Source organism: Heteronotia binoei, chromosome 7, assembly GCF_032191835.1.
Source record: "Heteronotia binoei isolate CCM8104 ecotype False Entrance Well chromosome 7, APGP_CSIRO_Hbin_v1, whole genome shotgun sequence".
In the NCBI taxonomy this organism is placed as follows: Eukaryota; Metazoa; Chordata; class Lepidosauria; order Squamata; family Gekkonidae; genus Heteronotia; species Heteronotia binoei.
Window position 1 is genome coordinate 89,129,301 of NC_083229.1, and position 18,325 is coordinate 89,147,625.

General features: G+C 44.1%; 1 protein-coding gene across 2 annotated transcripts in view; it reads right to left on the reverse strand.

Annotated features, from left to right (window-relative positions):
- Window positions 1-2,142: 2,142 nt before the first annotated feature.
- The window catches only part of SPIRE1 (spire type actin nucleation factor 1), a 119,597-nt gene continuing 103,414 nt past the window's right edge, over window positions 2,143-18,325 (reverse strand). For both annotated transcript variants that reach the window (XM_060244037.1, XM_060244036.1), the window contains 5 exons: window positions 17,175-17,312; window positions 16,705-16,775; window positions 6,616-6,643; window positions 5,621-5,757; window positions 2,143-3,529 (listed from right to left, as the gene is read on the reverse strand). In XM_060244037.1, coding sequence (XP_060100020.1) covers window positions 3,271-3,529; window positions 5,621-5,757; window positions 6,616-6,643; window positions 16,705-16,775; window positions 17,175-17,312 — 633 coding nt within the window. In that variant the 3' untranslated portion in view covers window positions 2,143-3,270. The remainder of the gene's footprint in view (window positions 3,530-5,620; window positions 5,758-6,615; window positions 6,644-16,704; window positions 16,776-17,174; window positions 17,313-18,325) is intronic.

The following is an 18,325-nucleotide window of genomic DNA, read 5'->3' on the forward strand; positions in this document are numbered from 1 at the left end:
CAAAAGCTTTATCATTCTCATGGTGGCAACTTTCTTGTACTGGGTAGCCTTTCTTTTTCTTCAGACTCAAAAGATATAGACGATGTGGACTTCCATATTTTAAGTTTATATGTAACAGTAGGGCTCAATTTTTCTTCTAATCCCTCGTCCCTGGTCTCCATGGCTATTCCCACCACATAAAGAATGGGAGGTTTCTAAACGTGTATATATATATATATATATATTACAGATATTTACAAAGGTTGTCTGATATGAATATGTTTAAACTGCTTGTAAAGCCCTAAAAGACTAAGTTGCAAAACATGGAGAAACAGAAGGCAATTCCTGAATATTCAGAACAATTTTAGAACTTTAATGGGATTGTAATGTGAATGTATCACAGTACTGAAGCAGAGAGACTCTTTTTGTTTTCAAATGAAGAAAGGCAGCAGAGCTGACTGAACGGCCTTTTGCCAGATTTAAGGCTAATATATAGGTAAGGGTTCTGCTAGGGTTGCCAGCTTCCAGGTGGGGCCTGGAAAGTTCCCAGAATCACAACTAATTACAACTACAGAGATCAGTTCCCCAGGAGAAACTGGCAGCTTCAGAGGATGGTCTCTCTGACATCACATCCCTGATGAGCTCCCTTCCAAAACTACCCTCCCCAGGCCTCACCCCAAATTTCCAGGAATGTCCCAGCCTGGAGTTGGCAATCCACTCCCAGTATTATTTTCAAAACATAGTGTGTTCTGTGTAAAAATGATTTAGTATAAAGGTGGGAAGCCAGAGTCCTTGCTTCAAAAGCTCTTTAAATATTTCTGGAGGACATTGCCTTAATCCCTGTTTACATTTTGCCTTGAGTCCTGGTGGTTAAGAACCCAGTCTGAGGAACTATAGCAGGGCAGCTATATAGGAAAAAGTGAGAAGAAGTTACCAGTTAATGTTGCACCTAATGGCAGAGCAACAGTAGAAGCAGCTGTGAATGCCTTGTGGATGGATTATAGGGTGACCCCTTTACTTTCACTTCACAATTGTCTGTGGAGTTTGAGAGTAAAAGATTTTTTAACAGAATCAAGATTTTATCAACAGAATCTTCCAAATTCTTAAAAGAGCTAGCTTTCTTGATGTGACAGTCTCCACAAAACTATCTTGACTAGCCCAATTCACAAGATGAAATTCCATTTGTGTCATGGCACAGTTTTTAAATATATAGTGATATACCAGGTATCAGCTCTCATATATAATAGTTCAATAAAATAAAATATTAGTCAGGAAATTTAACATTATGAAATTACTTTGAGGGGACTTGGCTGCATTAAGAAATAACAGAAACAAATTGGATTAAATCATTTCAATGCTATTCTCAAACCATTCATTCCAACAGCAATTTCAGTCAAGAACCAAAGAAATCAGTGTGTTGCACTGAAACAGGACTACATTAGAGGTCTGAATTTAATTACAGTCCTCTTTAATACCATATCTACACTAAAGTATAAACTGGTGGGACTATCATGGCTTTCCATATAAAACTATAGTATTGCTGGGACACTCTATGTGTTAGGTCTTTCAAAAAAGGAAAGTTTCCAAGTTCTGAAAGGATACCACTTCCCAAAATGTGACTCTAGAACAGACACAACTGCTAGTTTCTATCAAATTGCCTTGGGGGCAATATATCTTTAATTACCTGCTTGAATTAACTTGGCTGGGGATCACATCATAAGACTCCCAAGATATGTCATGGCACATCTACCTATGAAGCTGGCATTATATTGCAATAAAATCACTTTGTCTCATTACAGTATTAGGACCTGTCTGTTTTTCTTCTATGGTAATCATTTCTCTTGACCACACTATTTTAAAAAGATATATATAGATTAGTCTTAATGCATATTTCAAGTTGCCATTTAAGTAGATTCTGCCTGTTCTGAAAGTGTTCTGAGATCACAGATTTATGAAGCTTTCTTATCACATATTCTATTTTGGTATTAAATATGGGTCCGTAAGTACCTTATGAAACGGCTCATTATTCATGTCTGCTGGACGATTTGCAAATATTTATAACGTGACTGTTATAAATACAAAAATAACCCATCTCCACACTAAACACTAAACTCCAATCTTGTTTAGATTTAAAAATATGAATATAAAAGAGTGCAAAAATGTGATGTTTGGTAACATTATTGGAACTTCAAAACAGCTAGACAGTGTTTCTCCAAACCTTTGTAAGAAAGAAAACAATGACAAAACTTCTCAATCTGAGACACTTCTGTCTCAAATTCTGCAGGTTATAAATTTTTTTACAGCTAAGATATAAACCCCTGTAAAAATGGGATTTATAATGGATATGTTCTTCAGACTCTTAGTTACAGCAGTACATATATGTTCCACTATAATACACATATACATTATTATCTTCTTTCTCAGGCTTGTCACCCAGAGAATGATTGTTTATTTATTAAAAAAACCTCAATATTAAAAAGTTGCACTTATTTTGCACCTTCCCCATAAAGAGTATAATTTTGCACAATTCTAAAAGCTACATCTATGACTACAATTAACATTCAAGAATACATTCAAGGTAGAGAAGAAATGACACTTATTTAGACTGAAACACACTAACCATTATATTGGGACTTAAAACAGCAGCAGCTGATGGAAAATGTGATCTAGTCATTTAGCTTATTCAAGATCATATCACTGAACCCCGATATTTTAACATCTGCAGCTTGAACTATGGTCAACCATTCTGAGCACATCAGAAAATTCTTTTAAGCTTTGTGCTACATCATTAGGCGTTAAGAGCCATAGCTCCCATCTGTCTTCTGTACAACACGAACCTGCTTGCCACAGAGAACAAAATATAAATGATAATAATTGGAAGTACATTTCCAACATGGTTTAATGGTTACAACCAAACTAATGCTATCACCTGTTTTAGATATGGTTCTACTTTCAGTATATAGTTTTAACCCTGTTCCTGAAAATGAATCAAGAAATTAATACAAGGAAAAAAAACAATCACAATCCAGGCTCTCTTTGTACATTGCACATATACACAAAGGCAACATTTCCTAACTCCTTTATTCCAGTGCAAACAAGTTTATTGGCTGTTCTGCTGCATAGCCTAATTTCAGATACCCCTTCTCCCCCCCCCCCATAAATTATGGAGTAGTGAAACCAGTGACCGAATGCAAATGTAAGCTATCAGAAAGAGGGAAGAAAGACAAGCTGGTTTCTGTGTGAGTTCTCTCAGAACCTCCTGAAGACAATGCAAAGAGAAAGGCACAAGGCTCAGATCTCATTAATAGTCCTCTCAGAAGGACAGTACTCTGAGGTGCCTGGGGACGACATGTAGAACGACTGGGTTTTCCTTTTTAACCTGGCTCGCTTGTTAGCCAGGGAGAGGCTTCGGCGGCTCGAATTAATTATTTCTGAAATGAACTTTTTGCAGTCCACACACACCTCCATCGTGCTCCAGTCCTCCATTAGCTCTTTTGGAAACAGTGCTTCGTCATCAGATTTATCTACAGACTTGGACTTTGAGGACAACCTGAAAGCAAGAAAATAATTCCATTCTCGTTACCATCTTTCCAACTGCACTCGAGGTAATTTTTTCCTTCCCCCCAGTGACAAAGTATAATCTCTCTCAAGTCTTTTCCTAATTCCTGACATGGTAAGATTTAGGAATGAATCTGACATGGTGGCCAAGTGGTATCACAATGCCATTAAAGTCTGCATTCAATTGTTACAATAAACTGGTTTATTTTAATCACCATTTGTTGCATAAACCCTGTTCAGTCTAACATGTGTCTATAAAAGTTCAAAGGTGGTTTATAAATCTCAGTTAGTCTGTTGTTATATCCTTTCCTTCCTCCCCAGAGGCTATCCCAAGCTCCCTTGGCAAAGTTCTAAACAACACATTACTTTTTTTAAGGAAATGGATCTGAGTTTATCAAATTTGTATAGTACACCAATTGAAAACACATGGGAAAATGGTCAGCAGAAGTAACATTAAATTGATATATTCGTTTTTTTCCTATTGAGTTTGAACTGGAAAATCAATGGCATTTAGTGCTGAGTAAGCTAGCTAAAACATCAAACAATTGATGGTAATTGTTGGCATTGCAAATCTGAAAAACCCATCTTGCTCCCCACCTCTTGCAGAAATGCTCTCCAATAGCTATCTGTTGGCAAATAACAGCAGATTCAATTTCAAATGCTACAGGACTTAAATTATCTGTTACTCCAGAATTGTGCTTACTCAAATATATGGGAGAGATTCCAAATACATATCCAAGTTTTGTATTAAATGCTAGAAGCACTGCTTGTTTAGTGTTTGCCTGCTATGAGAATGAATTATTAGCACGATGAATGAATGGATCACTTTAAGTAATTTAGTATGATCAAAGTAATAGCCTCAGTGAAGAAGGAATAGCTAAATAAATTATGTTTACAGAAATCAGCATTACTTGGAAAATGAATTATGTAAATAATCTAGTTAATGCAATAAAACCATAATTTACAAAAGGGAAAATGAAAAAAAATTCTTAGCTTTGTAGAAGCTTAAAAATAGTCTTACATCTTTGTGTAAGACAAAACAATGTTATGATTAGTGAGTACAGAAGTGTAACACTTGTAAATCCACATCTGCAAGAAATAGTAATTTAATTGTTATGTCTTGCAATTCAGTCTTAATGTTACAACACAGCGAACGCTACAGAGGCGACCAGAGGAAGCCCACAGGTCCCCAGATGTAGCTCGCTAATACACTCTGCCAATCAAGATCTGTGGCGGGAAGTTCAACTGGCCAGGATTGGACCTGGCTGGACGGAGGGTTGTTCCGGGGAATGTATATAATCGGGACCTGGCCCGCGTGTCTCTCTCTTGTGATGTACTCGCCAATAAAGTATGTTGCCTTCAACACGTCTCGTCACTCAGTACATTACAAATTACATCCTCAAAGACAAGCATTACTAGACTCCTGCAACAAAACTTTGTTTCTGTCATCTTAATGACTAACAAATCTATTGAGGCATGAACATCAGATGCACTTTACTCTGGACAACTGATGTATTTCTCTTAGACTGCTTCACACTATTGCGGGGGCAGGGAGAATGCAAGATAAAGTTTTAGGATGTAACCACACAGCTGTACAGAAGACAAGCATTTTTAAATATAATGTCCACTAGTATTTTAAAAATATAATACTTGGGATTCAAAGAAGTCCAAGCACAATGAAGACAGTGATGCCAATTTGCCCATCTGGCAGTAACAAGGAATGCCAGATAAAAGACAAACATTTTAAAATATAATGTCCACCAGAATGTTAAAAATTTAACACTTGGGATCCAGAGAAATCCAAGAACAAAGAAGGTGGTGATGCCAATTTTCCCATCTCGCTACACATTGTGATTCAAGGAATGCCATTTCAGAGGCTCCATGAACTTTGAGCTAATTCTTTTTCGGGAGAGTGGGAGATGCTACCAGAATGGGTAGGACGAAAAACCCACGTAGATTCCTCTGGATACCAGCCACAGTTGACACCTCTAACAACATAAAACCTATGGAATGTAAAATCTAAAAACTGCTTATTGTAGACAAATTTCTCCCATCAGAAGCATTTATCAGAAGCATTTCTCACCTTGGCATGCCCCTTAATGACCGGTGATGGCTTGTGGAAGGTTTATCTGGCCTCATAAAGCTCTCTCCTCTCTGCAAAGCAGAAGGCCCCAGAGAAAAGATGGGAAGAGTGGAATATGGTTTTGATGGCAGGCGCATCTGTCATGAGGGTAAGGAGAATAAAAAATACATGAGATCATCATCTACAGGTCTTGTGGACCATCCTGCAGGTTGTACAGCAATTTGCTCCATATCTGGTATATTCCCACTTCTAGGTAAGTGGTCTGTGACTTCTAGGCACAGGGACAGTCAACAAAAGCACTGCTCTCACAGACTCCATTCATCTTCTATGGAGAATTCCACAAGAATCAAATGAAAACATCTGTTATATATACAAGTATTGCAAATGTTTTAAGAATAGGAATAGAATATGAATGTGTATCTGTGTGACATGCATTAGAAGCAGGGACCTGTAAGCAGGTATCTTTAAGTTCACTGTCACATAGGTGGGCAAGTGGCAGTGAGCTTCACTGTGGTGCTCAGAATTGACAGTGTCCCTCCTCATCCCATTCCTACTCATTGCGTTGGTGCAGAAGCACTGATGTGAGTGACAACAACCTTGCAGTCCCCCCCTCCACAGCTGAGCTACAGTTTTTTTTAAAGGCCTCAATGGGGGTGTGGGATGCTGGAGCTGAGAGATGCCGTTTTGAAGGTTGCACTAAGCTCAGTCCTCTCACACATAGGCTCTGCCTGCAGCTGGTGCACCGTTTCCCTGTTCAGCTTTTCTGTGTTCTGGGGAAGATTTGGGTGCCTCACAAGCCATGCCTGGAGAGCTTTAAAATAATATGGGGACACCCTGTGTGGCAAAAGCCTTTATTTCAGTATAATTTTTCTTGTTATGTTCTGTAGATCTTCCACATTTTTTAACAGCAACAACAAAAGAAAAAAATTAAAATGGGTAAATCTCATAACGTCTTTAAAGTAGAGGGAAGAACCAGAACGTTTTTCTAACCTTACCTTTTTACAACAATGTGAGCATACTGGCCTATAAAGGAAAAAGAAAATGCATGAGTCATTCAACTGGAAGGGCATCACAGGATGTGTTTCTTCAAAAATTCTGTATAATTCCTTGTAAAAATGTTTTAAAAGCTAGATATTGTTTTTGAATCTCATTGACAGTTTCCTCTGTAGTTCAAACACCACCAGCCAGAAAAACAGGTTGCTTACCTGTAACTGATGATCTTCGAGTGGTCATCTGTGCAGTCACACACATGGGTCTTGCCGCAGGCAACGGATCCGTACCTCGGAGCTCCAATAGCTCGTTTATAACGTCTTTTGGCGCGCTTTCCTCCCGCCCTGGGGAGCAGGCAGCGACTGCGCATGCCTGGAGCGGGGGGAGAGCGCCTATTCCACTCAGTTTCTTCCAGCCGCCACTGGCAGAGAGACTAAAAAGGTAAGACAAGAAGTACCAAAAGCCAGCAGCGGGGAAGGCTGGGTGGGCGTGTGTGACTGCACAGATGACCACTCGAAGATCATCAGTTACAGGTAAGCAACCTGTTTATCTTCTTCGTGGTCTCTGTGCAGTCCCACACATGGGTGACTAGCCAGCTAAGTGTCCTGGAGGAGGGTGCTGGAGAAGAAAAAGGTTAGTCACATGGCCTAAGGCAAAGATTGTATGACATAGAGACATAAGCGGATACACTCACCCCATTTCAGTGAAAGATGGATCTGAGGACCGCTTGGCCGAAGGAGGCGTCACGTCTTGCACGAACGTCCAACGCATAATGGGAGACGAACGTGGAGGGAGAGGACCACGATGCAGCAGCACAGATGTCCTCTAGGGAGACGCCGTGGAAAAAAGCCGAAGACGTCGAGACCGCTCTGGTAGAGTGAGCCTTAAGGCCTTCGGGCAGAGGCTGCTTAGCCAGTTCGTAGCACAGCCTAATGGCGCTAACTACCCATTTAGATAGTCTCTGGGTAGAGATTTTGAGTCCCCTGCAGGGGTTTCCGTATGCCACAAATAGATTAGGGTCCTTACGGAAAGGCCGTGTACGATCAAGGTAGAAGGATAAAGCCCTTCTTGCATCCAGCGAATGCAGGGCCCGTTGTCCGTGATCTGTTGGGTTTGGAAAAAAGGTCGGCAGAGAGGTCGCAGTCGATAAGTGGAACTGGGAGACAACCTTAGGAAGGAACGCAGGGTCCGGTCTGAGGACAACCTTTTCCTTGTGAAAAATGGTGTAGGGAGGGTCGTGGCGGAAGGCGCATAAGTCACTTGCCCGTTTTCCAGAGGTAAGGGCAATCAGCAATGCTGTCTTCCAGGAGAGGAGACTGAGGTCTATGGTAGCCATAGGTTCAAATGGTGCTTTCATAAGCGAGGAAAGAACTAGGGATAAACTCCAAGTTGGGACAAGGGGTTTAACGGGTGGATTGAGGTGCAACATGCCCTTGAGAAAAGACTTGGACAAGGAATGAGAAAAAACTGTTTTGCCGTCTACCGGGTTGTGGAACGCAGAGATGGCAGAGAGATGAACTTTCAAGGATGAGTAACAGAGTCCTGATTTCTGTAGGGAAAGTAAATACTCCAGGATCATATTGAGAGGTACTGATTCTGGGAGTAGATGGTTAGCAGTCGCGAATGAACAGAAGCGTTTCCATTTCCTTTGGTACGAAAGCCTTGTGGAGGGCTTCCTAGCGTTTAGAATAACGTGGGCTACCTCTGCGGAGAGGTGGGAGGTCGAATTCTCCAGGCCGTTAGGGCCAGTACTTGAGGATTGTGGTGCAATATCTGACCATTGGCTTGGGACAAGAGGTCGCTCACGAGAGGAAGGCGACGGTAGGTGTGATGAGATAACTGGAGAAGTCTCGTGAACCATGGTTGCCGTGGCCACCAGGGGGCTACCAGGATGCAGTCCGTGCCGTCTCGTGTGATCTTCGTCAGAACCCGAGTCAGTAGGGGGGTTGGTGGGAAGATGTAGTGGAGGGGGCCCGTCCATCTGTGTAGGAAGGCGTCGTTCTCCCTTCTGGAGAAATAGCGTGGGCATTTGGCATTGTCCCGTGAAGCAAAGGCATCCACCATGGGTGTTCCGAAGCATCTGAAAATGCGTCGGAGGTAGGTTGGATGAGGGACCACTCGTGGTCGTCCAGACGAAACCTGCTCAGAGAGTCGGCCAGAACATTGTCTACGCCTGGGAGGTGAACGGCGGTCAAATGGATGTTGTGCTCCAGACACCATTCCCAGAGCACGATGGCTATACGGCAAAGTCTGAGAGACTTGGTTCCCCCTTGCTTGTTGATGTAATAGACAGTTGCCATGTTGTCCGTTGAGATCTGGACATGGCTCCCGTTGATCAGGGGAAGAAAGGATAAGAGGGCCCTGTGTACGGCAATCAGTTCTAAGCAGTTTATGTGCATGGCCCTCTCGGAGGGCGTCCAAAGGCCTCTGACGGTCTTGTCCTGTAAGTGGGCTCCCCATCCCCACTTTGAGGCATCTGTTGTCACAACAGCTACTGGAGGCATCGGTAGGAACGGCATGCCCGCGAGAAGATTGCTGGGTACCGTCCACCAGGTAAGGGATGAGAGAGCTCTCTGGGGAACCGTGAGTAGGGTGCTCTGCGGTTGCAACAGAGGATGGTAGGCTCTCACAAACCAGAGCTGTAGATGTCGCATCCGTAGCTTGGCAAAGTGGATGACAGAAGTCGTGGCGGCCATGAGGCCCAGCAGGCGTTGTATTGTGAATGCAGACTGGCAGGGCTGTCGTTGAATTGACCTGGCTAAGGTGATGATGGTGATTGCTCGATCCTCTGGAAGGAAAGCACGGTGGAGAGAGGTGCGAAGGAGAGCTCCTATAAACTTGATGTCCTGCGTGGGCTCGAGATGGGATTTGGATGTGTTCACACGAAGGCCCAGGGAATCGAGGAGGGAGAGCGTTGTGCTGATATTGGTCTGCAAACGATGCTGAGTCGGTGCTATGAGAAGCCAGTCGTCTATATATGGGAAGACTGTGATGTCTCGGAGTCTGAGAGCCGCTGCCACCACCGCCATACACTTGGTGAATACCCTTGGTGCGGTGGAGAGGCCAAAGGGCAGGGATACGTACTGGAAGTGGTCTTGCCCCATAGCGAATCTTAAATACTTCCGATGATGAGGTCGGATAGTCACGTGGAAGTAAGCGTCCTGAAGATCTAGGGAAGCCATCCAGGAGTTCCTGGGAATAAGAGGCAGGATGGTGTGTAGGGAGATCATTCTGAACTTCCTGCATTCGATGAAATTGTTCAGCTTCCGAAGATCTAGGATAGGGCGCTTTCCTCCATCGCGTTTGGGGACCAGGAAGTATCTTGAGTAGAATCCCGTGCCTCGATGTTGAGGAGGAACGGGTTCTATGGCATTCTTCTGGAGCAAGTCCAGAATTTCCTGCTGCAAGAGAGCAGATGGAGGTGTGGCTATGAAGTGGTGGTGGTGTGGTGGCGAAACGAACTCTATTGCGTAACCTAGACGCACGATGGTGAGGACCCAAGAGTCGGTGGTGATGGAACTCCAACTCGGGTAAAAAGGGGATAGTCTGGTATGCCTGATGGGGGAGTCAAAGAGACTGCTTGCCTGTCTGAGATTGTTTCTTAGAAGGTTGGGCCCGTGGCCTCTGATGAAAAGGTTGCTTTGGGAGAGGTTTCCTTTTCCAGAAATCTTGAGACTTGGGAGACCGCTGGCGGCGTTGGAAGGATGGCTTCCACGGTCTCTGCCTATTAGAGGGCAGTGAGGTTGGTTGTGTGACACCAAGTCGTTTGGCTCTTTTGCGGCCGTCATCGACGGATGCAAGGACCTCGTCCGTGGACGCATGGAAGAGTCCCAGACCGTCGAAGGGAAGGTCTTCTATACGCTGTTTGATGTCCGGCTGCAAGTTGGTAGAGCGCAGCCAGGCGTGGCGACGTAAAGCCACCGAAGTTGCAAAAATTCGAGAAGAACAGGAGACCGCATGGCGGATAGAGTTGATTTGTTGTTTATTGACACGGGAGAGCTCAGAGACGAGAGACGACACAGTCTTCTGAGATGAGTCAGGCATGGATGCAATATGAGGGGTAATCTGGTTAGCCAAGTTGAAGGAGTAAGCCGCAAAGTAGGCTAAATAATTGTTCAACTTGGAGTTGGTTGAAGAAAAACTGTAGATTTTCTTAGCCAGAGTGTCCAATTTTCGACCCTCCCGGTCCGGAGGAACGGGGTGGCGAGATTGTTTGGTCTTGGTGGCGGAATGAACCACGACAGAGTTGGGTGCCGGGTGAGATGCGAGGAATTTGCAGTCAGCTACGTGCACCCTATAAAGAGAATCCAGGCGGCGAGAAAGTGTAGGGATCGAAGCCGGCTTCTCCCAGGCTTCCTGGAGGCCTTCAAGGTGTACAGGGAGCATAGGAAGCGTGGAGCTATCTGGAAAATCTGCGCGGACTAGGTCGTGGACCACGTCCGAAACTTTTGGTGAGTCGGAGGACATAGGGATGTTTAGTGCGGAAGCCATGGTTGTAATGAGATTCAGGTAGGCCTTAGAACTGTCGGATGGTGAAAGCCTAGGAGGCTGGTCGGATGAGGGTGAGGCAGGGGCCTCCTCGGAGTCGGAATGATCAGAAGTGTCTCTATCCGAAGCCGAGAGGGGACGTTGTGGAGACTTGGGTTCAACAGGTGAAGGGTCCCGGGGACGCTTGAGTGGCGAAGCCGGTGGCTTGGAAACCGATGCGGATGCTGTTCTGGAAGAATCTCGGTTTCGAGGAATCACGGGAGGCTGCACAGGTGCAGTCTGGGAGTCGAAGACGTCTCGGGTCCGAAGGGCTGCCGCATCATCTCGGGTGCGAGGGTTTGGTTCTTCTCGGGGAGAGTAGTAGTGTTGGTAATCATCGTAGCAATCTGGTGACAGGTGGCGGTAATAAGGAGATCGTTGGTCGCGTGAACGGTAGTAGTCGCGGGTTCCGGGTGAATAATAATCCCTGAGTCGAGGCATATAAACATCTCTGGGGAGAGGCTCGGGATCCAAGTCGGAGAGATGCCTATAGCTGTGGTGCGATGGTGAACGCAGGTACCGATGGTAGCGCGAGTGAAGTCGAGGTGATGGAGACCGAGAAGGAGAACGGTCTCGTGGGTAGTCACGGAGGTAGTCACCATACCGGGACCGGGAGCGATCACGGCGAGGGTCCTGGTAGTCGTGACGACGCGGAGATCGATGCGGAGAGTAGGGACGATCTCTGAACGGAGATCTCGGACGAAGCGGAGACCGCGAGCGAGAGCGGGCCCGTGGGGATCCAGGTCGGAGCCGATGAGAGGAAACTTGTGTCGAGGACTCCTTTAGCAGTGGTGCTGCCGTGTCTTTAAGCAATGGAGTCGTAATGTCCTTCTGCACTGGCGTTGTGACGTCGAGGAAGGATTCGGGTCCGAGAAGTGGAGCCTCGGTGTCGAGGATATCATCAGGAGGAAGGCTGTGAACCGAGGGCGATCTCGAGCCAATCGGAATCACTTCGATAGAGGGTTGAGTGAGGCGAGGCATTTCCGAGATAACATCGGAAGGAGCCGAGAGTTCAATAGGTAGAATCGGATTCGATTGCGCGGAGGCCGTTTGGGCGGTCGATGCGGACGATTGCGCAGCCGTAGCAAAGGCGGAAGTATGCACGGAGGTAGAAGCCGACGGGTCGTGATGCTTCTTAGGCGCCGAAGTGGTCGGGCTGGAGGTTTTCGGGCCCGAGTGGTGTGGCTTCGACAGGCTCGATTCGCCATGACGAGTCTGTTTGGGCGCCTTGTGACCCTCAGAGTGCTTAGAAGCCTTTTTATCGGACTTATGCTTCCTAGGTACGGTAGGAAGGGCCGAAGTTGCCGAATCTCCCGCTCTCAGTGGGGGAGGCGGCGGATCTGAAGTAGACACTGCGCGTAGAGAGGATTCCATGAGGAAACTACGAAGGCGGGCTGCTCTGTTCTTGCGCGCCTGCTTGCCGAAGCAAGCACAGTGGTGGCAGTTATCGGTTCTGTGGGATTCCCCCAAGCAAAAAAGGCAGAGTGAATGACCGTCCGAGGACGGAATTTTAGAACCACACTGCCTGCACCTTTTAAAGGTGATTTTCCCTTCCATTCGTTCCGGACAGGGGAAGGAGGGAAGGGAGAGACGAGAAGAGGGGGGGGGGTAGAAAGAAAAAAGGCTGAAGCGCAGAATCGGGTAACCTTTTTTTTTTTTTTTTATATTAATGGGACGAAGAAGGAAAAAATAGAGTAAATAGTGAAGAAAAGGGAGGAGTAGTACGATACCAAGAGACGAGCCAGAGGAGGAACGCAACGAGGTAGGTGTTGTCCGGGCGGCGGAAGGGAAGAAACTGAGTGGAATAGGCGCTCTCCCCCCGCTCCAGGCATGCGCAGTCGCTGCCTGCTCCCCAGGGCGGGAGGAAAGCGCGCCAAAAGACGTTATAAACGAGCTATTGGAGCTCCGAGGTACGGATCCGTTGCCTGCGGCAAGACCCATGTGTGGGACTGCACAGAGACCACGAAGAAGATCCTGTAGCTAGCTGGAAATGTTGCGGTGAGAAGGCATGAAAACATTCTGGGGGAAGAGCTGGGGTTGCCAGGTCCCCAACCCCCAAACCATAAACCCCAAGCCTCACTGGGCAGGGCCTGATGATGTCAGACTGAATATATGTAGTAACAGTAGTGCTTGTACACACCACTAGAAGTCTATTGTTCCTTTATGTTCTTCTGTTAAGAGATGTTGCAAGGGATAAGAATGTGACATAGGACTGAAAATTGTTCTGGGAATGCTGTGGCGGAGGTAACAAGCAGCATCTTTAAAAAGAAAGTGAAAAGAGAGATGGCTAAATTACACCTAGCTGCAAACTGTTTCCTCCAACCCAGAAATTCCTAGAAAGCAGGTTTCTGGAGAAGCAGCATATATATTTTCTAAATAAATAATCATTTAATATGTGTGGTTGCTGCGCAGTGAAAGAAAAATACTCTGCACCTGTGTAGTGTTTTACATTCTCAGAATTCTTGTTTTGAATTAATTACTTTTTCTACAGGAAACATTTCTGAAACTTATGCCTGTCTATAAGAAGATACTGGATTTATATCCCGCCCTCCACTCCGAAGAGTCTCAGAGCGGCTCACAATCTCCTTTATCTCCCTCCCCCACAACAGACACCCTGTGAGGTGGGTGGGGCTGCAGAGGGCTCTCACAGCAGCTGCCCTTTCAAGGACAGCCTCTGCCAGAGCTATGGCTGACCCAAGGCCATTCCAGCAGGTGCAAGTGGAGGAGTGGGGAATCAAACCCGGTTCTCCCAGATAAGAGTCTGCACACTTAACCACTACACCAAACTGGCTCTCTCTAAGTGTTTAGTCCTTTAGCCCCAATTCCAGATTCAGGAAGAGGCAAATACTAGACTTTGACAGTGGTTACTTACTAATTCTGAAAATGTTGAGAGGTTTATGTCCTTTTAAAAGGGCACATTACTACACAATGGTTTGCAATTAATGATTAAAACTACAGGACCATGTCTCCCTATATGTGCCCTGGAGAGCCTGGCACTTGATTGATCAACATCTACTGGTTGTCCCCAGTCCGTGTTGATGCGCCTGTGTTTAGCGAGGGTGGTCTTAGGTGACGCAAAGAATGAAGGCTTGCGCACAGCAGTGGTAAAACTACTATATACAATTTATTTACACCTCCACTCTCCAAACCGACAGAATGCTCCGCTGCAACTCCACCATACATAACCCACACACAGTAAAGTGTCTCTGTACATTTATACAATTCATCTCCCCAGGTGACCAATCAGCTTGCTGCTTAGTCATGCTGACATTGTCCAGGCTGATGCAATCTGGCAAGCAGCCACCTCCTGTCACCTAGATCATCTATCTGACAGATAAGTTACTTTCACTTTCCCAGCATGTGCTTAGAAACTGCATTGTCTTTCCATAATACTGACAGTCCGAGGGATGTCCGACTAGCTTTGACTAGAGCCAGGGCTTTTATGGCCCTGGCCCCAGTCTGGTGGAGCAAGCTTTCACTTGAGATCAGGGCCCTGCAGTACCTGTTACTGTTCCACAGGTCCTGTTTGCCAGGCCTTTGGTTGCGGCTGAGGGTGTCCAATGAAGCCAGCCTTCCTCACTGAAATTTTTCCATCATTATTCAACTCAGATTAAGAAGATCTCTGGATTCATTCACTCCATCTGAAAATGTGTCTGTGATAATATATTGCTTGCTACTTTATATTATACTATTTAGTTGTTTTAAATCTTGTTATATATCTATTAATGTATGTATTTTATTTATTTTGTTGTGATCCACTCTGAGCCTATCGATGGGGAGAGCAAAATCCAAATCCAAATAAAGTCAGCCCCTTTGCTGACTTCTGAGGCAAATCTCCCACTACAAACAGACTAGAGAAGCAAAAAACAATATAAATCTCACTCCAGATTTCTGTGCAATGTTCTCAGAACACTGTGGACATTAAAGAGGTCAAAAGGAAGCCCAAAAGAAAGGTTCAGGGAGAAAAAAAATAGAGGACGGAACAGAAGAGATTTGCTCAGGAAGGGGTTAACTGATTCAACTCCAGCCATTCTGGAACTTCTCCCTTCCCATGGGGATTTGAGAAAGAGTATGATAGATTTCTGGTGGAAGGACATTGTCCTGACATACCCTGGTCACTATGAACCTGGCTAGAACATGGATTAGGCTTCAGAGAACTATGTAAAATGTGGGGATGATTTTATGTGATCTCTGTGACATGCCCAATTTCCTTTAACATCACGGCAGAAGGATCTCTAACTTTGGAAGTAGATAGGTCCTGAGCTTCCACAAGCAGCAATAAAGATTTTTGCCAGCCTCTGGAAGTCACAAACAAAGGCCCTGTTCACACAGCAGTTGTTGAGTCCATGTTAAACTGAACCGGTTCTGTTCCGAATATCTTTGTTCCAGATATTATCCATCAGACTGCCATACTGCAATTCGAATCACTCCACGGTGAAACCGTCTTCTGTCGTCCACACAACAGCATCATGCAGTTCATTTTTTTCTTCCACTATTATGTGCATGCACATATTATGTACATGCACATAGGTTGAAACATTATGTGGTTATGCGCATATTGCTAAGTAGTAAAAAAAAAAATGGTGACCATAAACTGGATGTCTGAGGCTCCTTTTGCTCTGGGACAGCCTTCAGACATCTGGAAGTTGGTTAATATTGCATCAGAACAATCCAGATGGAGAAAACTACGAGGTGAAACCGAAGAACTCAAAAAACACTGCAAAGGAGCAGGTAACAAAACAATCCGGTGCTGAGAAGGATTCAGGGGGGCTACCACGAGTTAATACTGGAAGGCAGATGTTGCTGTCTAATCAGCCACTTTAAATCCGGAAGGAAACAGCAGTGACATCTGATTATACTGTGCATCTGAACAGGGGCTAAATATTATTAGTGACAACTTGCTACATTTCTGTTCTACTACTTGGAAAAATAATCCCAGATTTTTGGGCCTCAGATCCCCCAATGAGAATCTACATGAACATTCTTAATGGGAGTTGGAAAGTGTAGACTGCAGATTATTTTAAAAGGCCATTACAAGAAACTAGTAGAAACCTTCCACCTAAGTGCAGTATAGAAGTCAGTGCCATGACATTTATGGCTTTTCATTATTATAGTATTAATCACGCAAGTAGTTTCTATTAATGGATATGTGCAGGCTCCACGGGCCAAAAACTGTTAATCCATTTTCTGCTATTAACAAAGATGCTATGCTGGGAAGAGTGATTCAGAGAAACCTGTGATACTATGGAATTGTTTCTCACTTACTTTTCTTTTTGTCCATCCACCAATTTTATATATTCCCACAGAATCTAAAAACATCTTTATACTATTTTGCTTGTAGATTATACCTAAAGTAAGTACAATACAGGCTTATCTTCTAGAAATGTATAAAAATGGCCTTGTTCAGTCTTTTTTCTTCCCAATTACATAATCAACACTTTTTCCTCCCTCAGCTTCAAAGTGAACAAAATGTGAAAACAAGTGGTACAGTGAATGAAACAAAATAGTTGTCTATCAAGGCATTGGCTTTCATGTTTTAAGAATTATAGCTGGCACCAAAGACTTACCTTTTACAAAACTGACAGGTATAGGACCAGGTGAAGAAGGAAAACCTCCGTGTTCGGCAACAAAAACAGAGCTTAAAAACATTTAAAAGAAAGAAGCTCACAATATTAGCAGCTGTTCCTGGAAATCAAGGTTGAGATACATTAAAGAAACTGAAATTTAACCACCCTTTTGACTGATTTACAGCATTCTTCTTGCATGTTCACTTGGAAACCAGTTCCACTATTTCCTAGAAGCCTACGCCTAGGTAAATGTACACAGGATTGTAGCTTTAATCGGGGCAATAAAATGTATTGAAAATAAGGGGTTTCCCCATTTTAATAGAATATTTGTGGAAATTCATCCACAATTAATTCAGAATACTGATGGTTGAGTTCTCTATTTTGCTATTTGCAGGGTCTCTAACAACACCCAAAGTTCTTATACATATTCCACTCCCATTTCCCTGGAAAATGAGCAGAATCAATCATACCTTTCCTTTCTTGAGGGCAGTATAGACATCTTTATACTGCTGGTATTTCTCTAGTTCTGCCTTCACTAGCACTTGGCGGATGTGCATTACTTCTTCCACTGTAAGAGCCAGGCATTCCACAGGGTAACAAAACTCTTCCTACAAATCAAAAATTTCTATTACAGAAGCAGTTCATAGTATCTTCCAGAAACCTATCTACAGAGCCAATCACCTGGTTAGTAATTTGACAGAAGAAAGACTTCACCATCCATGGGAGAGTATTTTCTGATCCATAGGCATCATGAGTTTTAAGCCAGCTAAAAGTTTGGATGTGGAACCTAAATGCTTCAACATCCATTTAAACATCTATTGTCATTTGTCAAGCCCATCTCTGCTGTTTCAGCTTTGTTTAATAACTTAAAGATCTGATATGCAAAGCTGCAAAGCAATGCAGCTTTTAATTGAAAAATATGTGCTTATTCTTACCAAAGCTTCTTTGATACTCTGATGCCTAGGGCAGCCTGAGAAATGATTAGTACTCCAAACCAAATAATTCTTTATTCTGTGGTATCACATTAATGATAGGCAAATCTAAATATCCAAATATGTATAGCTGCCATCATACAGATCCTTCACAGCAGCAGTTTTTAAAACTTCAAACATCTTTATATTGCAGGTTATAATAGCAGAACTATGATTCCACTACTGAGATGTCTGTGACAAAGAATGAGTATGTACCACTGGTAGAGTCATTTACCAGGACAGAAAATCCTGATAATTTTACACCACTGAGTATCCCATTTGTTTATATAGTACCACAGAATAACAATGCCCATTCCCAATTATAATTCAGCTCCATTATTGATTGCATAGATCTAGGTGAAAGACAGAATTCTCATAGTATACTCCTACCATTTTATGTTTTGCAATTATTTTTGTCATCTGGCATGTAGCACCATCTCTACCCTGCCGTAGGGCAGCTCACAAGACTGAGAGACAGAGATTTGTGCACGGAACACCTACCAGTGATCCCTGGCTGAGCTAGGACTTCGGTTAAGGCACACGCCCAACACTGATCTGGTAAGGAATTTTGCCTGCATATGCAAGCATACTTCTACAGATTTGAAAATCCAGTTACCAAACCAAATTTATAATTCAGATCTCTTGCAAGT